Here is a 23,805-nt window from a genome sequence, read left to right as displayed (position 1 = left end):
TTTGCAACTGCCTCTCCCACTACCCCCCTTCTTTCATCTTAAAAGACCACATTTCAGAAGTGTGCTATACGTATTGACCTTGCTGCAATGCTACGTTTTTACAGCCATCACAATGTTCAGGTATATAAACCCTTTTTCAAGAACGGTATTAATGTGTTGGGTAGGAGGCTTCTGCCTTCACAAGGCTGGAGCACCATACTTTCTTTGTCAACACCAAACATCCCAAACGTGATGGGTGCCTAATTTTTTCAAATAATGTATAATTGTAAAATCTGCATTTTTTATTTTTCAAATTTTTTTTTTTTAGGCAATTTTTTTTTAGTTGTATATGGTTTACAAAAGAAACCTTTACAATTACATTTAATAGAAAACGAAGAAAAAAATGCATATCTAAAAATTGTCAGTACAGCATAACCCTACACTCCTTCTAAAATTTATACAGAGCTTATAAAATCAGTGCACACAAGATTAAAAAAAAAAAATCAGGCATTTAAAATCGGTGTAGCTTCCAATTCCACACAAAACCGGGCTTGGCAAACAGTCATAGTTAGCATATACATGTGGATACAAGTGCAATCATTGAGCAGACAGAGAAGGAGTGTAGACAGAAATGCATTAAACAAGAGACTCATAACAGAGGTGCCTACAAATCTAAAGATTTGATAAATCCTGCAATCGCAAGGCCCTCTGTAATATTGGAAATTGAGACATCTCGACCAAATCAACATTTCTGCCCCCAAAAGTCCCAGAGAGTTGAATTTTCCCTGATGAGTGCCCTTAAACCTTTCAATGCAACACAATCTAAAAACAAGTGGGGGGCAGTTTCGGTGACCCCTGTAGTATGACAAAAGCGGCAGAGGACATCAGAATCTTTATTTACATTCCTTCTGTGTAAAACCTCCTTAGTAGGCAGAATGTTCCATCTAAGTTTCAGAAGGAGGGAGCGATAATAACGATTGGGGAAATTGTGTAAAAATAAAGGACATAGTACTTCTCTTCTTAGGTTCAAATTTTAAATCGCAGAGAGAAGGGTATGAATGGAATTTTTCCAATGTACTATTCCAATCATGGGAGTAAAGGAGTTTATTCACTTTATTCGGATTGGTCAACAGTGTCCCTGTCCGTAGACGGATCTAATAAAGTCTTATCACCGAGACCTCTGAATTTTAGAAGATATACATTTCGATCCAAACATCCCTGTGAGAAGAAATTTACCCAAATCCTCAGAGTATCCTCTTTTTAGGACCGAGCAGAGACCAGAAAAGCGCCAGGTTTTGGCTTACAGAGACACCAGACCTAATTGAAACCTTATGGCCACTGTAGGGATACTATTGAGAAGTTTCAAAACCTTTCTCCAAAAGATACCCTCCAGGGAGTCCCAAAAAGACTGGATATCCAAATAATGGAGTTCCATGCCATATATTAATTTCAGAACAACCTTTCCTTCAAAAAAGTCTACCGCTGGCTTAAAGGAGAACCTACAATACTTATCCAATTTAATAGTCTGTGAAATAAGGGGGTGTTCTTTATTTCTGAGAGATCGTCTAAGTTCACTGACCGATGGTTGGGCCACAATAAAAAATCCGGAGTAAACAATTTTTTAAGCTCTCGCAATCGGTTCCCCACCAATTTTCCACATTTTTTTAGTCCCTTTTTTTTCCCTTTAGAGAAGACCATTGTGCGGGTTTTACTCGGGTTGAATTTTAACCCATTTATTGTGGCATATTTTTCAAACTTACATATTGGTCTTTTTAAGCCGACTTTGGTCTGATCGAAAAGGAGGAAGTAGTCGGCATATGCCAACCACGAGAACCTGAGATCCCCCAATTTTGCACTCACCAGTTCTGCATCCCTAAGGAACTCCCTTGCATCTGCCAAATAAAGGATAAAAAGACAGGGAGCCAAGGAGTAACCCTGTCTCACCACTATACGTGTCCTTATTCTTCTGGAGAGTGTCCCCTCCAGGTTAATCCTTATATGGACCCCAAGTTCTCATACATGGCCATAATCAAATTAAGTAGGCCTGCCGGAAGCCCCCACTTCGACAATTTGGCCCAGAGACATGACCTAATGACTAAATCGATTGAGGCAGCATATAGAGTACCACCAAATTTTCCCCATACTGAGCCTTTTAGAGCAGTTAAAATAAGGCCATTTAAGTTGGTTGAATGACCAGCCCTGAACCCTGTTTGGTATTTCGGTAGGATATGATTCCCTTTAATCCAGACATTCACATGGGATAATGGCAGAGAAGCACAAATCTTACAATCCGCATCAGTAAGAGAGATCGGTCTGTAGTTCTTAATCGGAGTCCGTTGACCTCTTAAAGATGGGAACAATATGGGCAGTGTGCCAACTAGTACGTATAGCACCAGTTTTTACTATGTCTTGAAATGGCATGCAGAGAAACTTGGCCCCAACTTCCGGTAGGGCTTTCAGTGTGTTATTCATCAAGCCATTAGGGCCTGGTGCCCTAGAGTTCTTAGCTTTGACGATTAGCCCAAATAACATCTCATGATCAATAGAAGGCTCCCACAAGGTATTAAGCGCAGCCTCCACAATTTCAGCTTCTTGAAGACCCTCTTCCCCTTTACCAAAAAGATCAGTATAAAAGTCTACCCATTGGACCTCCGGGATGACATTCAATTGATTAGTAACCAAAAGTAGAGTCTTGAGATGAAAAGAGAGCCCAAAAAGCCCTGAGGTCCCTCTTGACCAGAACTCGGAGAAATAGCTCTGCATTATTTTGAAGCAAACTAGATTTTCTTGCTATACAATAGTTTTAATATTTTTTACATATAGATTTAATCTTGGCATTTTTAGGGACCTGGTCAATATCAAGATAACTGGTTTCTCTGAGAAGTTTGCGTACATGGGTCTTTTCTCTAGTCCGCTCCTGATCAAACCTGTGGTAGAGGTATATATAGCCCCGCCACCGCGGCTCCCTCAGATTTCAACCGTCTTCCAAAGTAGTGGGATTACCTCGCATATCTGCTATTTGGTTAGGTTGTACTTTCTACTTCTGCGACTGTTTTTTCTTCTCGAAAAAATGTCTGGAAAGGCGTTGTTTGGGCCGTGTGCTACATGCGGTCTTAAGAAGGTGTACGAAGGGGATGGTCATATGGACTGAATTTACTGTCTTCATCCTCACCACGCAGCGGACACATGTGAAATCTGTCCGGGCTTCTCTCAGAAGACCCTCAAAGACCGAAAAAGACGCCTTGTCGATTGGCTCGATGACGGGCCGGGTGCGTACCCGGCATCGGAGGTGGGCTCCACGGCCTCGAGAAGTAAGTCAGAACCCCTGACGAAGAAGGCGCGTTCTGCTGAAAAACGCCCCTCGGAGAAGCATTCGGAAAAACATTCGAAGGCCCCCTCTTCGCACAAAGCGTCGTCTTCTTTCTCCTTGTCTAAAAAGGAAAGGAACCATCTAAATCCTCCTCAGTAGACCGTCATAAATCTACCTTGAGTCGAGAGGCCTCGGCCAGCAAGTCTGCCCCGAAAGCGGCGGGAACACCTCAAGGCCCTGCAACACTTGCTTCGTCGACGGCCCGCTCGTCGGCACCTGCGTCATCGGCGACTCCTCCCACGCTTCAGACAGCGGCTGTAGGAAACAAATCGTCATCGATGGTGGTTCCGTCTATGGGATGGCAACCAGAGGTTTTTGATCCCGTTCCTCCTGAGGCCCTGCTGCAACCAGAGGCGGCTTTTTCCATCTCGTCGGCTGACTAGGAATGTGGCCCGGTCGCACACCAAACCGACCTGGGGTTGCAACCAACCAGTGCGGTGATGCTCTTAAGTGGGGGTACCATCCCTACAACCTCGTCATTACTGAACCCCCAGGCGGTTCTGTCCTTGGCGGTGCTAAATACGCTACAGAAGCTGTTACAGCATTTGGACACACAGATACCTCAGCCCAGTGCCCTGGCACTGCTACAGTCTACGCCACTCGTCGACGAGCCGGGCCCGGCTCCTCGCTCGACGACCAGGATTACTGTCGCTTCCCAAGCTGCAGAAGATCGCCCTCGCCCACAAGAAGAACTACCGGACTCTGATCCAGACCGCAAAGGGTCGGGTTCAGACATCTCACTATGCCCCTCAAGGGACCCAACATGGGACTCTGAAGCAGAAATGGAGGCTCCGAGAAGTCCTCGCAGCCATCACCATCACCATCACCACCTGACGACGTGGGAGCGTTCCATGCCATGATGAGTAAGGCGTGTGCTGAGTTTGGCCTAGTCCCTGAAGAGGAGAAAAGGAATTGTTTTCTTTTTGATCATATGGGCAAGAGAAGGGAATCCATATTTGCCATCCCTAGCAAGAGGGCCTGAAGACCATGCGTCATCCGTTCTCGGAACAGGCAGTAAAAGGTCGTTTGGAGAACAAATTCAAGGATCCGGAATCGACTCCCAAGTACTTGACGTCTCAACCTTCGCCGGAATCGGTGGTATCTGCGGCAGCGGCTAGAAAGGCCAGGTCCCAACATAAATGCACGACCCCGCCGGACAACGAAGCCAGGAGTCAAGACGCTTTTGGCAAGAAGGTGCTGTCGGTCGGCGCGACTACAGTTAAAGCAGCCAACTCCTTGGCGATTATGTCTAGGTATGACGGGGAAATGTGGCACCAGCTGGCTCCTATCTTGGGGGGCATTTGCCCGAAGAACATAGAAGGTCCGCCATGTTGCTAGTATGGGAAGGAGAAGAGGCCTCCAACTATGCTATAAACATTGCTGTCGACCTAGCCGAGTCCGGATTTAAGCAAATCAATAATGGCGTGGTACTACGAATACAAGCCTGTCTCAAGTGCACTACGTTCAGACCGGAGGTGCAATATAAAGTCTTGGATATGCTGTGTGAAGGCAACTGTTCTGTGAAAAAGTAGATGAGGCCTTGAAGTAAATGAAAGAGGATACTGACACGGTGCGGTCACTCGGAGCCCTCCAGAGTGGTAGGAATGTTCGTTCCTTTCGTCCTTTCAGAGGGGCTTCGGGTAACTCCCGGTTTGGGTCTTCTAGAGACCGAGGTTTCAGCAGACCCTCCTACTCGTCCCAAGGCTACAGACGTGCGGCCCAGTCTTCTCTTGGAGGCAGAGATTACCAAACCTCCAGACGGCGGGGTGCCTACCCTTCGTCGACGAAAGATAAACAAGCCAAGAACCAACAATGACATGTTTCAGGACGTCCTGGGGAGCCGAGTGTCTCGTCACGTCGACGAGTGGGAGCGCATAACGGACCAATGGGTTTTGGACACGATTCATCTGGGCCACTCTCTACAGTTCAAGGACATGCCACCACACATTCCACCGGTATTCTCGGCTCAGCCCCACCTTCAAATACTACTGCAGGAGGTGGCGCTTATGCTGCAGAAAGGGGCTATAGAACTGGTCCCGGTGGCAGAAAAAGGACAGGGAGTGTACTCCTGTTACTTTGTCGTCAAGAAACCAAATGGAAAATGGCGTCCCATCTTGGATCTATGAGCGCTCAACAAACTGCTCAAGAATTTAAAATTCAAAATGCTTACGCTCCAGGAGGTGATCCGATCGATACAACCCGGAGATTATTTGTCGTCGCTAGACCTTCATGACGCATACTTCCATATCCCGATGCGTTGACGACACAAAAGATTTCTGCAGTTCGTCGTCGGACGAACCCACTATCAATTTAGGGTCCTCCCGTTCGGGCTAAAATCGTCCTCCACGACGTTCACCAAATGTCTAGCTTCAATAGCAGCCTGGTTAAGAAAGGAAGGTCACCATGTGTACCCTTATTTGGACGACTGGCTAGTGAGGGGATTGTCTCCGGAAAGGACACAAAGCCTAGATGCCACCATGTCCCTCCTACAACGTTTGGGCTTCGCAGTGAACTTCGACAAGTCCTCATTGAAGCCGTCAAGGACCTTGGTCTTTTTGGGGGCAGAGTTCCACGCACAGTCGTGGCTGGTGAAGCCATCCCTCGAAAGAATTCAGACTGCAACAAAAGGCAACGGAATGGCTGGTCGGCACCAGAGTGTCAGTGCGAAGGTACATGGCCTTGCTGGTGACCATGTCGTCCTGCATACCCTTGATCGGCAATTGTCGCCTCTTCAGGAATTCTTGGCGGATCGATGGGCACAGAGTCAAGGGCGCTGGTCGGACAAGTTGACCATCAACGGCCAGCTCGTGCAGGCTCTTCAATGGTGGAGAATTTCCATACATCTGACTAAGGAATGCCCCTGCTGGAACCTGCGTTCCAGAAGACAGTGGTGACGGATGCTTCTCTAACTGGGTGGGGAGCTCATCTGGAGTCCCTACAGGTTCAGGGTCGTTGGTCATCAGAAGAATCCGCCCTTCACATCAATCTGCTAGAGTTGAGGGCGGTGCGTTGGGCCCTGAAATCCTTTCTACCACAGATAAAGGGCTCACTGGTGAGAATCATTTTTTTTTTAAAATATATTTTTATTTTTATATATAAACCAAACAACAATACAACAGAACATAAATAAACACCTTTAACAACAAAAGCACTGCAATCCCCATCCCTCCCCCCTATGAGCCTGTATGGTGTCCGCCATCGGTATCCGCTGTGAACGGAGGGGCGTCATCGCTCTCAGATTCAATTGGAGCCGACCCCGTTCCAAACAGTTCGGCTATCATCAATTTCCATGCCGCGAGGGAGCACATTTCCTCCTCCTCCCCTGCAATACTGGTATCCCGCCACACCGCCGTCTCGGCCTCAGCCCATTTTTGGAGATCCCTCCACCAGACCTCCACTCGTGGCTTATGACACTCCTTCCATCCCATTGCAATCCTACGTTTAGCAAGCACATAAGCCAGATCTTTCAATTTCTCAACATGTCTGAGTTTACGCGCTCTGGGATATCCCCCCAGTAAGCAGGCCCAGGCTGAATCCACTTTGAGCGTGATACCCTTCCCTGCCAGTTTCTGCGCCACTTCACCCCAGTAGCCTGCAATTACTGGGCACGCCCAGAACATGTGTATCATGTCTGCATTCTCCTCGTCACACTTGGGGCACGCCTGGCGTGGGGGGGGGGGGAGGGGTGGAAATGATACCAACCAAGACAGTGACCTGATAGTAAGATTACAGCAAAAGTGTGCAGGGCACTGGGAAAGATTGTGCAACCTCAACTATAGAAAGTATATAGAGAGGCAGCATGCCGGAGGAGATGAACCGGGGCGGATTATGGCATGGCTGTATAAAAATGAGACTCCTAGGCCCCCATTAGATCGATAGTGAAGGAAGGCGGTAGGGTGGTAGATACTCAAGATGGCATGAATCAGGAGTTTGTAAACTACTATGGCTTGCTATATGGGGATGAAGAGAAGGATAATCGCACGACAACAGCGGAAACGTTAGAAGACCTAGGATTGCCACAGATTAGCGCAGAGGAAAGGGAGGAGATGGATGCACCAATCACTTTGGAGGAGTTAGAAGAGGTGGTGAGACAGTTGCCAACTAGTAAGACCCCGGGGGCTGAAGGACTCCCAAGTGAGTTTTATAAAATATTCAAAGATGAGGTGCCCTCCCCCCCCTTGTTAAATATGTTGGATGAGGCGAATGAGCTAGGCAGACTACCGAGTCGCTCAGAGAAGCGATAATAATACCACTTCCCAAACCGAACAAGCCAGTACATAGCTGCAGCTCTTATAGACCCCTGTCCATGTTGAATCAAGACAGCAACATTTTGACGGCTGTCCTGGCCATTAGATTGAGGAGAGTTATAAGTAAACCGATACACCCGGACCAGACAGGCTATTTCCCTAATAGGAACACCTTCTATAATCTTAGAAGGCTCCACAGTCATTGAATACGGAATTGGAAGTGAGGATGAACTGGCAGTTGTGTCGGTGGATGCAATAAAGGCCTTCGACTCGGTCAAATGGCCATGGTTGTTGGCGTCCCAGGCTGGCTATGGGATAGGTCCGGGGTATCTACACTGGGCCAAGATGTTGTACAGCGACCCGCTGGCTAGAGTCAAAACGGGGTCAGTGGTGTCGGAAAAAGATCGAAGCTGCGTAGGGGAACCAGGCAAGGTTGTCATGGTCCCCTATGCTCTATACATTAGCTTTGGACCCCCTAGCGATCTATTTAAGACAGCAATATAACATGATAGGCATCCCTCTGGGTGGAACACGACACCTGATATCATTATATGCAGATGATATACTACTGTATTTGCGATATCCAGAAGAAAACCTCCAATATGTCTTGGAGGTGATGGGCAGAGATGTCTGGAATTGCGGTGAACCCTCATAAGGCCAGCATGTTCCCATTGGGTGGATATAAAGGAATTCTCCTAGAACAATTACCGATGTTACAAGTGCCAATGGCTACCAGCACATTTCGCTACCTGGGAATAGATGTATACCACACGGTGGAGGAAGAGCATAGGCGTAACACAGAAGTAGCCATTACCAAGATAGAAAATTATATGTGGTTCTGGGTAAAACTGCCCTTAGCAATGGAGGGTCGGGGTGCAATGTTAAAGATGGTCTTTCCTCGGCTCCTACACTACTTCGGGAACACCGCGTTTCTGATACCAAAGAACATTTTTTGTAAACTGGCTGGTATATGCAGAGACTTTCTATGGCACAGGACGTGGAACAGAGTGGCCCTCTGGAAGCTGCAGAACACCTACGAGAAAGGGGGTATAAAATTGCCTAATTATGAAGTTTACTATGTTTCCAGTCAGCTACAGTATGTGGCTAAATGGCTCTCGGAGGATGTGACCCTGGAGACCAAACTGTTCAGACAGGACTGTCCCATTCTACCTGAAAGAGATAATATGGCTAACCCAGGCTGCACTGGAGGGGCGCCCCAAGATGTCACTGGGATGGAGGATGTGGCGTAGGGCAGTTCAACTGATGGAGAACCCGTCCCCGTGCTCCCCCCAGATACCGCTAGTAGCACTAGCGGGCAGGGAAGAGCAACTGAGGATGATAATCGGGAATCATTGGGAACCAGCTGGTGTAGTGACAATGGGAGACATCTGGCGGGAGGGCACTAGAATAGATTTTGGGGCGTTAAGGGCGGAAACTGGGCTACACACTGGCCAGTATATCACATACTATAGATTGGTGCGAAGGATCAAGAGAACATGGTCAGAATTGGTTCTTGAGGAAGAACCAGACACTACTGTAGACGTGATATGACATAGCAGAGGGAGGGCACGAGATATCTAGGATATACGAGATAATGTCTAAAGTGGGAAAGGAAGTGCTACAACTGAGACTAGACTGGGAGGATGAAGTGGGTACCCCAATGGAAAACGGGAACGAGTCCAAGGGTATCGTAAAAAGGTGTCAAGGAACGCAAGACTTCAGCAGATGCAGTTGTATATTATGCACAGGGCGTACCTGACACCCCAGAGGATAGCCAAGTTTAAAAATGCAGGACGGCAGGCATCCCCTAAATGTGATGAAGAGAATGCGGGCATGGTGCATATGTTTTGGTCCTGTCCGGTCATTGGGCGCTTCTGGAGTGAGATCGCACATAAATTAGCGGGAAAAAGCATTAAGATTGTGGTGGATAATGTGTGGGCCTGTCTGCTGGGAGGGTTCCGTAGGCCGAGGAAATTCAAGCATGTGAGCAGACTGAAAGATCTGGCATATGCGCTTGCAAAGAGAAGAATTGCTATGGGGTGGAAGACATGACACAAACCTCGACCAGAGATATGGTGGAAGGATTTGCAGAAATGGGCGGAGGCAGAAACTATGGTATGGCAAGAAGCCAGTAAAGCTGGGGGGGAGGAGGAAACTGAGTCTCATGGCCTCGAAACTGCTGATAGCGGAGCTATTTGGGTCGGAATCGGACTCAAGGGACCTCATGGACAGCAACCCCCCCCATCACAAGATGCAGAATAGGACATTCATTAAAGTAGGCTCGTAGAGGGGGAGGGAAAAGGGAAGCAGTGAGCGTGACTGCATAACGTATAATGGATATGTTACTGTATGCACTGCAAGTTTGGTTTATATTGTTTAAAAATCTATTTTTTTTTAATTTATTTTTTTACTTACAAATCTCCTTTTCTTCTGGTGGGTGTCCCACAAGGATCTATGCTTGGCCAACTCCTTTTCACGCTTTACACTGCCTCCCATGGATTTGCTCATCTTCTCCTTTGGCTTTCGCTACCACCTCTTTGCTGATGACACCCAGAATTTTTCCTGTCCCATCGTTTCCCCCGGCCATCTCGCTAAACCTCCCCAATTGCATCGGGGCCAACTACCACTGCATGGCTTTAAGCTGCCTGATGCTGCACTCTTCAATATTTGAAATCCCATTTCTTTCCATCTCCTTCCCGCCTAAAATCCTCACTTTTACCCAAGAAACTTGGGCTCCTCTTTTACAGCAATCTTATATGCAACAGTTAATTGCAGCCATTGTTGGAGGAATCATTCTCAAGAGCAAGAAAGTTAGCTTCCACCTCATCCATCACTCCGCCAAAACGGTGTTCTCCCGTCTTGTGCTCAGTAATGTCAATTATCATCTGAGACAGTTCCATTTTTGTTACATTGATCGCATGGGTATGACTCGCGATTACTGTGCCGGCTACATAAATCTGCAACTTGTAGGTCAAATCTCCATGCTCCACAGTGTATTTTGATAATTTATTTAAATGAATTTCATTGATGTGCTACAAAAACGATAACTGATATTCAGATCCTGTACTTTGTATATTTTACTGTTTGAAACTCTGCTCCTTGATCCTTTAGATTCCGCAGAAGTCATCCAGTCCAGGCTGAACGAGCAAGAAGGCCGGGAAGAGTTCTACGTACACTATGTAGGGTGTAAGTGATGCACATTTTATAGATATCTGTAGCTTGCCGCTTATGAGAATGAGTAGAAGCTGATTTTGTGTGTGTATCTCACAGGCGCAGCTGTTTCTCCATCAGTGTTTTGCTGACTGTTGGTAAACGTATGCATTGTTCTACTTTCATGCCACCAGTAGTTGTGCCTTTTTGTCTAAAGGCATGCTTATCTTCAAGGGGGCATTGGCTTGCCCAGCCGGGCATGGTTTGTCAGTGTGGTGTAATACCTCCAAAGGTTTGCCCGGTTCCATGAAGTGCTGGAAACTTTTTTCCCTTTTCAAATACTTTAAAATAACAAACAATGCAGAACCTACTCTTGTTTTAAATCTACATTAAAAAGATGTGAACTTGTAATTCTCTTCCAAAAGAACTTTCCTTGCATGTAAACATTTGCTGCTTCGGGGGCGGAGGTACTTGCATGATGCCATTCATACTTCCAGAACCCTATCCCCTCCAGCAGGTCCCCCCCTTGGAAACCGTGGATCAATATAATTAACGGTTTGATCATTGGGGAGAGATTATACAACTGAAGTGTGTGATTTTGTTTGTTTTGTCGATCAGGGTCTTAACAGTTGTACTAAATTGTTAAACTGTAAAAGCTGCACTTGCTTTAGTGCAAGTTGTTTGTTGCAGAATGCTACATATCTAACCCGCTTTTTCACACTCACCTTCCTGTGCTTAGTGTTTGTTTTATTTGTATGGAGCACCGGACCCGGCGGTATCTGGGCTCCTTTCGCACCGTGGATACAAGTTTACTTTTAGCTTGGTTACAGTAGATGCAATATACAACATGAAACAAATATATACAATTTATACAAGTAGATCAATTTTACATACCATACAAAGAGTAATACAGTAGAAATATGTATACAACGGAAGCATTAGAATAATGTACCAGGTGAGGTAAAAGGTACAGGATAGGGTAAAGGGAGAATAAATATGGTGTACCAAGGCAGAGAAGGCAAATCGTGAGCGGAAAATTGTAAAAGCGAGTCAGGAAGTTGTGTAGCCTAGTATAGGGCAGGGCTAGGGCTATCCTGAATCGTTGGTAACCGACCAGTTTATGGTGTTACGCCTGAACATGTAGAATGGTTGGTTCTCACTCTAAGGGGTAAAGAGATCCGGCTTGTGTTGCGTTGACAGGGAAGCTACTTCCTCCTGGTTTTTTTTTAGTTTAGATCTAGGTACGACGAGACAGGATGAGTTGATTGTCCTTGTAGGTCGTAAGGAGGATTTTTCGTGATTCTCTCAATGAGGTAAGTAGGGGCAGCTTGATTGAGGCATTTGTGTGTTAGCGTTTTTTTTTTTTAAGCATGATTTTGTCATTGGTGGAGAGCCATTTGAGCTGTCTTCTCAGGTGCGATATGTGGTCTCTTGGGAATACCATGGGCAGCTCTAAGGGCATAGTTTTGCAGGATTTGGATTTTATTGGTGATGTAGTTACTTGCTCCCATATACAACACGTTACAATAATCCAATTTGGAAAGGATTATGGGCTCTGGCTAAGGTGGTGCTGTTATCTTTTGAAAGGAAAGGTCTATATGCCCTGATCAGTTTACAAGTGTACGCACTAGAGGAAGCCATGGCGCTGACTTGTTTGTTAAATGTGAAGGTGGAGTCAAGGTAAAATCCTAGGGTTTTTACTTTCTCCAGCATGGGGTCTGGCATGGATTCACATGCTCATGAATATTCCCCGTCGTCAGGCTGGGAATCCTCGGTAAAGAAAAAACCAGTATCAGTTTCGTTTCTGATCTGTCTTTCGTAGTAATAACCAATCACTGGTCTCTGCGTCATACTGACCACAGCCAATGACTGCCCTCTATCTAAGCACCGCCTCTGGCAGCCATCTTCAGATTTTTACCGCACGTTCATGTGTTGGGATCCTCGTGCTATTGCTCTCGAGCGTTAGTGCTATTTTTCTCGCTTTTTCACAAAAAACTTCGATTCTTTCGGTCAAAAGAGCCTCATGCTCCACCGATCCTACATCCGATCAACGGGGACCCGTGTCGGATTCATCTGTGCCCCTCAAGGGTGAAGATTTCGTCGAGCTACGCTTCGGAGGACTCCAGAAGCTTCTCAGGCCCGGTCTCGGAGATGGCCCAGGAGAAGGGAAGCTCGACGCCCGGAAAGCTGTTCAGGGTCTGCCCTGGATGCCAGCTGCAGAACGTCTTCAAGGAGGACGAACACTCTTTCTGCATTTACTGCCTTCATGAGGACAAGACGCACGTGGAGAAGGACTGTGCGTTTTGCGGCAACATGTCGGAACGGACCATGAAGGACCGCCATCAACGTCTCGCCAACTGGCTGGAGGGTAAGAGCCCGTCTGGCGAGAAGAAGAAATCCGAGCGGTCTTCTAAGACCTTTGAGGGCGCCCCGGCGACGGGGGCCCAACATAAGGCCAAGCACCGCGAGTCCGCTGGCACCGGGAGCGCCGAACGGTCGGGCTCTACGGGCGCCAGGCAGGGCGCACCCTCCCCGGCACCATCAACCACGAGCCAACGCTCTGGGTCGGGTAAGAGGAAGGCCGAGCACCCGGCGAAGCTCCTGGAGAGGCCCCGGTCGAGCTCTAAGGCAGAGGAGGAGCGTGGCAGTGCCCCCTCCCTCAAGGATAAGGCGGTGAGCGCACCTAAGGTGGTGAAGGCCTTTATCCATCCGACCAAGCCCTCTATCGAAACGGTCGCGGCGGCCCTGGCTCAGCCTGTGGTGGCTACACCAGTGGTGGCGACCTCAGGGCCCAGAATCTCCCTGCCTCCGCGGAGGGAGTCTTCCTTTGTGCCCATCGATAGGACCCCCGTGAAACCCTCCGTGGGGAAGAAGGGGGGCAGGGCGTCGTCGTAGATTCGGCCTCAACCTCAGAAGAGGAGCTGATCGAGGTCTTAAGCCACGGCCTAGGCGTGGAAGAAGGCCAGCCCGTCAGAATGGACCCCGACGCAGGTGACGACGACGACATCGTCGAGGATACCGACGGGGCCCCTGCTCGCCCGTCGGATTCCCCTCTGCCAGCGCCGCAAGACAACTCGGCGGCCATTTTGTTGGCCATACAGTCCTTATGCTCCGAGATAAGGACGAGGCTACCGTTACCGACGGAGGAACCTCTCCCGTCGGGGGATCCAGAACCGGGACCTTCTGGTGTTCCCCCTACCAAGAAAAGAAGGATCCATCCACCACCTCCTTTTCAACCGTCGCGCCCCGTCCAGCCCTCCTCCCCGTCCACCCGAGGGGATGATACGGGGACTGACACGGCAGCGACGGGTACGGACGACTAGGCATACGACGAGGATTTTCCGTCGTCGCCTCCCACCAGGGCTTCTCCGCCCGACGAGATCGGATCTTTCCACTCCATGATCTCCAGGGCTTCCGAGCTTTTCCAACTCTGCCCTGAGGAGAAGCAGCGGCGCGAGGCCAAGAGGAAGACGGTCCTCGCAGTGCCTCTGTTGGACGACATTTGGGATGAGGGCCTTTCCCTCCTCAAGAACCCTTCCACGACGCCAGCTAGAAGAGACCGGTACGAGAAAAAGTACCGGGTCCCGGACACGGCCCCCCTATGCCTCCGGGCGCAGCCTACCCCGGACTCCGTCGTCTCCGCGGCAGCCAGGAAGAAAGCGGGGGGGGGTGCGGCCTCCACATCGACTTCCCCGCCGGACGGCGAGGGAAAGAAATTGGATGCTATGGGACGTAGAGTCATCTCGTCGGCAGCGACGACGATTAAAGCGGCCAACGCCTTGGCTATCGTGGCCCGCTACGACAGGGAGCTCTGGTACAAGATAGCTCCCCTGCTGGATTTTCTGCCGGACGACAAGAGGGCGGAGGCCCTGGAGATCCTGCAGGAAGGTGAGGTGGCCTCGGACCACGCCATCACCGTGGCGACGGACATCGCCGACACTGGGTTCCGCCAGCTGGGCAACGGCGTTTGCCTTCGACGTCGTGGATGGCTCAAAGCTACGGACTTTCGGCAGGACGTCCAGACCAGAGTCCTGGACATGCCCTTCGACGGGAACAACCTGTTTGGGAAGACAGTGGACGATTCCCTTCAGGCCATCAAGGCGGATACTGAGACGGCCAGGGCCCTTGGAGTCCTGCAGCAACGACGAACGCCCTTTCGGAGCGGCGGAGGCAAGGGCGCCTCCAAAGGTTCCGGCGGCGGTTTCGCTTCCTACCGTCAAGCGGCCCGCTCGTCGTCGCAAGAGGCCTACAGAGGACGAGGCAAGTCTAGCGGACCCCGCCGTCGTCGCCAAGGAGGTCAAGGCGGCAAGGCCGCGTCCAAGCAGGATTGAACCGGCCGTGGGGTCGGGCCCCCACCGAAGCACCCTGGTGGGAGGCCGGCTGGCGGGCTTCGTCAGCGTGTGGGAGTCCATCTCCACCGACCGTTGGGTGCTGGACGCCCTGGCCCGGGGCCACGCGCTCGAGTTTCAAAGAAGGTGCCCGCGCGTCCCCCCCGTGGCCAGGAAAGAACTTCACGTCCCTCAACTTCTCCTGGAGGTAAAGGCGATGCTCAGAAAGGGCGCCATCGAACTCGTCCCAAAGAGGCTTCGGGGCTCCGGAGTCTACTCGCGATACTTCCTCGTGAAGAAGAAGACGGGAGTATGGCGCCCCATCCTAGACCTGCGACGTCTGAACAAGTTCATCAAGGCGCAGAAGTTCCGGATGGTCACCCTCCAGCACGTCCTGGGTCAGCTGGAGGAAGGAGACTTCCTATCGTCGTTGGATTTGGAGGATGCCTACTTCCACATTCCCATCCTAAAGGGGCACCGAAAATTCCTCAGATTCGTGGTCCAAGGGCGTCATTACCAGTTCAAAGCCCTTCCCTTCGGACTACGGTCGGCACCCAGGGTATTCACCAAGTGCCTCGCACCGGTGGCGGCGCAGCTGCGCCGCGAGGGGATTCACGTCTACCCCTACCTGGACGACTGGCTCATCCGCGCCAAGACGAGGGAGCTCGCCGTGGTCCACACGGCAAGGACCGTCCAACTCCTCACGGACCTGGGATTCTCCGTGAACTACGCCAAATCCCACCTGGTGCCCGCGCAAGTCGCACTGTTTCTGGGAGCGAGGCTCGACACAGTGTCCCTTCTGGCCTCCCCGTCGGAGGAGAGGACCAGGACCATCTTGGGCAAGGTGCAACGGATGTTGGTGGCCGACGCGGCCAAGGTGAGGTCCATCAAGTCCCTCCTCGGGATGATGTCTTCCTGCATCTACCTCATTCCCATGTGCAGGCTCCGGATGTGCCCGTTGCAAGAATTCCTGGATGCGCGCTGGATCCAGACGACGGGCAGCTTCGAGGAAAGGATCAAGCTCGACGAGAGTTTCCGACGAGCGATACGGTGGTGGGGCACCCGCGCGCATCTGACGGCGGGCATGGACTTCCAGACCCCAGCCCACCAGGAGACTGTGACCACGGATGCCTCCCTGGAAGGGTGGGGAGCGCACACCGAAAATCTGCACGCAAGAGGACTCTGGCTCCCGACGGAGAAGTCCCTGCATATCAACGTCCTGGAGCTCCGTGCAGTGTTTTGGGCCCTCAGGTCCTTCCTTCCGTCCCTCAAGGGCAAGGTGGTGAGGATCTTCACCGACAACACCACCACCATGTTTTACATCAGGAAACAGGGCGGAACCAGGTCCCCAGCGCTGTCCAAGGAGGCGCAGGACCTGTGGCATTGGGCCGTCGCCCAAGGGATTTTTCTGGTGCCGTTTCATCTGGCAGGGATAAAAAACACCATCGCCGACTCACTCAGCAGGGAGCTGCGCTCGTGCCACGAGTGGGAACTACGGCAGGATCTGGTGGATCGCCTCTTCCGACGGTGGGGCACACCCCAGATCGACCTGTTCGCGACGGCGACGAACACCAAGTGCCGGAGGTTCGCCAGCAGGTTTCCCCAGACGAGGAGCATGGGCGATGCTTTCTCGTTCCCCTGGGAGGGCCTGTTCCTCTACGCGTTCCCTCCCTTGCCTCTGCTAATCCGGCTCGTCAACCAGCTCAAGAGGTCACGGTGCAGGATGATCCTCGTCGCACCTGCGTGGCCGAGGCAGATATGGTTCCCGGACCTTCTGGACTTGTCAGCGTCCCCGCCGATCAAGCTGCCGGCGGACGCGGATCTACTCTCCAGGGAAGGAGGCGCCATCCTCCACCACGACCCGAAGTCGCTGAACTTGCAGGCCTGGCTCCTGCAGCGCTAGAGTTTGGAGGATACGACATACCGGCCGATTGCAGAGAGGTTCTTGCAAAGGCCAGGGCGTCCTCGACTCTTAAATGCTACGGACACAAATGGAAGAGGTTCTCTGTCTGGTGCCACGCACAGAAGATTAACCCTCTACGGATTACGGCTCCCCAAGTACTGCCGTACCTGCTGACGCTGGCCAAAGCTGGTCTGGCACACGCGTCCATCAAGATTCATCTTGCTGCGATCTCCCGATACACCAGAACCACGGGGCGGACGTCCTTGTGGTCTCATCGTCTGGTGAAGGAGTTCATGAAGGGACTGTTCAGATCGTTCCCGCCGGTGAAGGCTCCGGCCCCGGCGTGGGAGCTCAACGTGGTGCTGACCAAGCTCATGGGACCTCCGTTCGAGCCTCTGCACTCTGCCCCGTTGAAGTTTCTATCGTGGAAAACAGCTTTTCTTGTGGCCATCACCTCCGCACGACGAGTGGGAGAGATCCAGGCCCTTTCCTGCAAGGCCCCGTACTTGACTTTCCACGACACGAGGGTAGTGCTCAGGACGCACCCCTCCTTCATGCCCAAGGTGCCGTCGGACTTCCATCTCAACGAACCCTTGGTGTTGCCTGTGTTCTTCCCGTCGCCTTCGTCGCCGGCTGAGAGGACTTTGCACTCGCTGGATGTGGCTAGAGCGCTGAAGTTCTACGTAGACCGCACGAAGTGTTTTCGGAAGACGTCACAACTCTTTGTGAACTTTGGACCTGTCAATCAGGGGAAGGCTCTCTCGAAGGCTTCCATTTCCAGATGGCTCTCCGGCTGTATCATGTACTGTCACCGGTTGGCAAACCGACCGCTGCCTGGCCGTCCGAGAGCCCATTCCACCAGAGCGATCGCAGCTACCACGGCGTTCCTATCTGGTGTGCCCCTGCTGGACATATGCAGGGCTGCTACGTGGAGGTCGACGCACACCTTCACGAAATTCTACTGCGTCGACCGGGATTCCAGGGAGGAGTCCAGGGTCGGCCAAGCAGTGCTGCGCAACCTGTTCGCCTGAGGTGAGCCTGGTGAGGAGGTAAGATGCTTAATGTTGAGTTGATGTGATGCTTAATGTTGAGCCTTTGCCACCTCCCGTGGTTGTGCATGTGTGTACTGCTATGTATTCTTTATTCATGAGCATGTGAATCCATGCCAGACCCCATGCTGGAGAAGGAACAAGTTACTTACCTGTAACTGTTGTTCTCCAGCATGGGTCTGGCATGGATTCACATGCGAACCCTCCCGCCTACCCCTCTGCGGCTCTTCACTTGGTCATACTGCCACTTCACGTGCTTCCAAATCTGAAGATGGCTGCCAGAGGCGGTGCTTAGGTAGAGGGCAGTCATTGGCTGTGGTCAGTATGACGCAGAGACCAGTGATTGGTTATTACTACGAAAGACAGATCAGAAACGAAACTGATACTGGTTTTTTCTTTACCGAGGATTCCCAGCCTGACGACGGGGAATATTCATGAGCATGTGAATCCATGCCAGACCCATGCTGGAGAACAACAGTTACAGGTAAGTAACTTGTTCCTTTTTAACCACTTTGATGCTGTCTATATTAAAGGCGGTAGTTTGGGCTCAGTTTGAGGTTAGCTGTGTTTCCAAGTAATAGGAGTTCGATCTTGTCATCATTCAGACATAGGCCATGTGCAGCCATCCAGGCCTCAATGATGAGGTATATTCTGTTCATTAGGGCCATGTCCGTCTCCCGTGAGGGGAATGAGGATATGGGTTTCAGCTGCATAATTAGTGTAGGTGACACCCAGATCATCGAACAAAGGCTTGTTGAATATATTATACATGGTCGGGGATACACACGAACCTTGTGGCACACCACAGGTTATCGGGATTGTATCAGCCACTGCAAGAGGCGAGAAGACTCATGTTCCTTTTTTTTTATAAACAATTTAATCCAGGTGATCGCGTCTTGTGAGAAGTACGCCGCTGATGCAAGGTGTTGGCAAAGAACTTGGTGGTCGACCAGGTCAAATGCGGATGAGGGATCAAGGAGTAGCAGTAGTGCTACTTTTCCTTGGTCCTTGAGTGCATCAATTTGTGTTTTTAAGTCTATAAGGGTAGTCTCAGTGCCGTGACGAAGTCTAACACCAGATTGGAAGTCACCAAAGAGGTGGTTGTTCTCAAGGTAATCCTGAATTTGGATGTAGGCAACTCTGTCGAGGATCTTAAGTAAAAAAGGTACCGTGGTAATCGGTCTGTAATTTGTCGGGATAGTCTGGTCCAATGATTTGTTTTTTCAATAGAGTTGGGACCGAGGATTCCTTTAAGTTGGTGGGTACAATACCAGAATTGAATGAGGAGTTAGTTCATTTGGTTATGATTGGCAACTGGCGGCATCTTTGGTTATCTGTGCTGGGCAGCGATCTCCTTGACGTCTCGAGGGTTTGAGGGCTGAGATGATTTTTTTTCTACCTCGACGGGAGAGACTTGGGTGAAGTTAAAGTGATGTGGTGTTTTATTAGAGGATGATGAATTGGTGGTCTGCTGGTCTGTACTGGGTAGGTTGGCTTTTTTTTTTTTGCCATCTTAATTTGGAGGAGGGGGATTTTATTCAGGGCATTTTGAATATTCGTACACCAAAGTTTGTCCTTCAGACATTCGTCTGTCTGTGGGATGGGTGATTCCATTTCCCTTAGAATGGTGAACAGTTCCTTGGAGTTTGAACTTGCTTTAGTAATCCTCTCGTATGATTCTTGTTTAGAGTGTATTATTTCTTTTTTGTAGTACGTGGCTAAGTTAATTAGGTTATTTTTATTGGTGGGGAAGAGTTTCCACATGGTTTCAAGCTTTCTTTTTTCTAGTCTCAAAGATTTTAGGTAAGGAGTGAACCAGGAGTTCAGGTGAGCTTTAGGTTTGCTTTGGGCGATGGGGTCTAAAGCTTTGGTGATGTCATTGTAAGCATCAACTAATTTGTCTGGACTAGCCGAGTCCGATAGTGAGTTAAGGGTAGGCACGATAAGAGGTATGAGCTTATCTGTGGTTGTTTCTTTTATTCCTCGTGGGGAGGGTGGGCGCAATATGTTTGATCTTGAGGGAAGGTGACTTGGTTGGCAGGGTGAAGGATATCTGGAAGTGATCAGTCCAGATCTGGGGGGGGGGGGGGGTAATGGTGGTCATGGCTACTGTGCAGTTAAGGTCGGCTACCCAGTCAAGGGTTCTTCCTTTGATATGAGTGGCCTGGGATACTCTTTGGGTGAATCCCATTTCTGCAAGTAGGTTGGACATGGCTAAAGCATGTTGGTCATTAGGGTCATTAAATCCTAAATTAAAATCACCTAATAGGAGAATTTGAGAGGTCAGTTTAGTATTAGATAGGATTGCTGAAGGGTCTTCTTCAAATGCGCCAATGGGTCCTGGAGATCTTTAGAGTAGATTTATGGTTAGAGATGGGTAATTTGACAGTAAGTAATTTGCAAGAACTGACATTAGGAGAAGGGGTTATTCTCATGGTTAGGTCGGATTTGACTATGATGGTAATGCCTCCGCCTCTTGCATGCGCTCTGTCCGCTCTTAAGATTTCATAATTCTCAGGAACTGCTAGTAAGAGGGTAGGACCTGCCACTGCATGGAGCCACGACTCCGTTATAGAAAGGAAGTCAAGATTGTATGTTGTGGTGATATCTGTTATTTCTGTAGCATACTCCACTAAGGATCTGGCGTTAATTAACGCTCCTTTAATGTTCGCTTGGTTAGTGTCCAGGGAGGTACCGCGTTTAACCCAGTCATGTTTTTTTGGGTGATTCTGGTGTGCAGTTCTGACCTAAAGTTATTGCAGTATGTTTATTTCTGTTTTTGGTATAGGGTTGTTCCTCATAGTAATGGCGTTTACATTGAGAGGTGTGTTTGGTAGAGGTTCGAAGAGTATAGTTAGTCTCGCCCGAAGGCTAGAGTTTCTGTCTACAAGTGAACGTGGAGCGCTTGTAAGATTCAGATTACCAGTAAGGTAGTGAGTCTTGGGGTTGGTGTGCGGTGAGTCGATTGAGTCCATAATGCTGGAGTGTTTGGGCACTGTAAGCTGCTAAGCGGGACTGAGCGAGAAAGGTGGAGAGCTTGGGCGTCGGTGGGGTGAGGAGTAGCGGTTGTCTCAGAGGGGGGCAATCGGGTCAGGGACTAGTAATGACAATGGAGCACTTACCGCTAATTAAACATACAATACCATTGACAACAAGGGATTGCGGTCTTACATAGTGCTGGAGATAAGCCACCTTGGTAGATGTCGCTTGATAATATAGGCTAACTGGTGTTGGGGTGTATTAAATGTCAAGGGCTCACAATGGAGGGCATTTGCAAATGGCTAGATTCACAGACTTAGGCACTTACGAGAAGCCGGATTTACAGTAGTAGGCACATGAATGTGGCATGACAGTAGTGGGTATTCACAATGGTAAGCATATGCAAATAGGAGGACTCGTGTCACAGTAATAGGCAATTGCGAAAAGCAGGGCTCACAATAGTGGCCACTTGAGGGTGATACGACAGTTGTAGGCATTCACAATGGTAGGCATATGCAAGTAGCAGGAATCGAGGGCAGTATCAGGGCTCACAGATATGGCAAGATTCACAGAAATAGCCACTTGCGAAGGGCAGGGCCCACAGATCTGGCTAGATTCACAGTAATGGGCACTTGCGGAAAGCACAAGGGTAGCATGACAATGGTAGGCATTCGCAATAGTAGGTATTAGCATAGGGCAGGACTCGTAGTGGAAGGCACTCGCAGCTGGCAGGGGTCATGAAAGTAGACCAGCTAGGATGTGTGATGGTCAACAACAAATCAAGTGTTGACAGTAAATCCGAGGGATGTTGGAATACACAGTGCGCAGGATGAAATAAGGGATCGGGCGCCGATGCAATAGGGTGCAAGCAGTGCATGTTAAAGGCGACACGAGTCACAATATCCACAAGAGAGAATGGTGAATAACTTGGAGTGCCGCGTGTGGCTAGGCAGGGACGTGACACACATTTAGTCAAGGGAGGGCACCGCTCGAGGGCAAACCACCGTTTATTATTAATCTAGAATTCAGGCACGGGAGAGGTGGTACGTGGATAGAGTTCGCAGAGCCTTTCAGGTAGATGAGTACTTGAAATGTTAGTCAATGTTAGGACGTGATTTTGACTGCAGGAATGTTTGATTCTGAGTGACTTTGATCGATGGGTACGAGCACAGGGGTACAGATAGCGGCTAGAAGGTTAGCTGAGGCTTCTGGTAGAGCTTAACGTACTGTTATGGTACTTGAAGGGAGGCAGTAAATCTGTGCATTAGAGGTGTTAGGTCCAGGACTCTGCACAGGCGCCTTCTTTCGTGTTCCTTGACAGGTTCGGGTTAGGAGCCTTCTTTCGTGTGCCTTACTTCATGGGCCGGTGCTCGCCTGCCGGCGCAGCGTGATTGGCTGTAATAACCAGCAAGAGCCAATCCGCTTGCTCCTGGTAGTTAGAAGGGCACTGAAGTATTCAGGGAGGAAGAATCAAAATGCGGCGGCCATTTTAAGAAGGGGAACACCTTGTGTAAAGCAATGGAGGTGGTTGCAGTGAAAATCAAATCCTGATATGATTCTGAGTCGGATGAAGGCATTTGTCGTAAAATGTCATTTTAGCAGATGATGATAAATAATGTTGTTGCCGTAGGAGGTCCAAACAAGTATTGGAAGGGGCGTATAGACACACGACAATTGTGCCCTAGGTTTACCTTAATCTCATGGTGAAGAATCCCTGGTAGAAGCTGCTACTGCAGCACGAGCTTCGCCGAGTGAGCTCCTGCTCTGATGGAGGTGAATTGTATGCAGAGGGCTTGGGACGGTGCTCAGAACCTTGGGTCATCCTCCCTTTTATTTTGTATTTTTTTTTTCCCCTGGTATCCTCTTTTCAGGTGGCAAGGTAAAGGCCGTAGCTTCTGGTTTGCGAGGGAGGATCGCCTGGATGGAGGAGACTTGGGGATAGGACGTCCTTGGGTTAGATATGGTATCCCCCACTTCCCTTTCACCACAAACATCTCTCATCACCTTCATAGGCGGTCAGCCCTTTGCTTGCGATTCCCCTAAAGTATCCCCCAAATGGCATCAGTATGGTACTGGGACGAAGAAGAGGGCAACTAGACCAACACATCCTCATTTTATGAAAACTAATACCTATAAACCCTAGTAAAGTACTGTGACGAGGAGGACAACAAGAGTAAAGCAGGACCACCGCTCTGCTGGTGAGCGTTCTAGTCCTTTTTGTAATGAGAATGGAGATGGGGAGCTTTAAAAGCTAGAAGCCTGACACAAATAGTCGGCTGCTGTGTGCACGCAGACCTCTCTGGTGTGGCAGGAGAAGCTCATGAGACCCCTGGAGAAGTGCAGAGCACATGCAGTGGGAAGTGAAGGCACAAAAAAGCGGAAGCCAGTGGCAAAAGCGCAAGGAGGCGGCTGGCGGGACTCGAGGGAAACGGTTGTTTGAGGCCTGTTTTGCTGTAGAAGCACTGTCTGGTGTGTGCGAGCCACAAGAAGACCGCAGGGAGAAGACGTGAGCGACTGCACAGAGAGCTAGGAACCCGTGGTGACGGGAAGACCTTACAAGGAGCCGTAAGACAAACCGGTGAGTGCAGCCAGAATGGGGTACACCGGGTTGGCAGGCTGTGATAGAAATAAAGCAAATATCAGGCATTTTGAATTCCCGAACAAAATGAAAGCAAGTTGGGAACACTCTGGCATCTTGAGAGGAGTGTGCGAAAGATTGTGAACCTGATTGAAAGGAAAGTTTTGAAATGCATTGAAATAATGAACTGCATTAACTGAAACCAGTGCTAGCAAAGCCAAG

General features: G+C 49.7%; 1 protein-coding gene across 2 annotated transcripts in view; it reads left to right on the top strand.

Moving 5' to 3' along the window:
* KAT8 (lysine acetyltransferase 8) overlaps positions 1-23,805 on the top strand; it is a 1,009,124-nt gene that overhangs the window by 96,949 nt on the left and 888,370 nt on the right. For both annotated transcript variants that reach the window (XM_069651899.1, XM_069651897.1), the window contains exon 2: positions 10,708-10,782. In XM_069651899.1, the coding sequence (XP_069508000.1) occupies positions 10,708-10,782 (75 nt within the window). The remainder of the gene's footprint in view (positions 1-10,707; positions 10,783-23,805) is intronic.

The sequence above is a fragment of the Ambystoma mexicanum genome, chromosome 3p, assembly GCF_040938575.1.
Source record: "Ambystoma mexicanum isolate Mex_15411 chromosome 3p, UKY_AmexF1_1, whole genome shotgun sequence".
In the NCBI taxonomy this organism is placed as follows: domain Eukaryota; kingdom Metazoa; phylum Chordata; class Amphibia; order Caudata; family Ambystomatidae; genus Ambystoma; species Ambystoma mexicanum.
The sequence above is the reverse complement of the archived record's forward strand: the minus strand, read 5'-3'. Positions and strand labels throughout refer to the sequence as shown.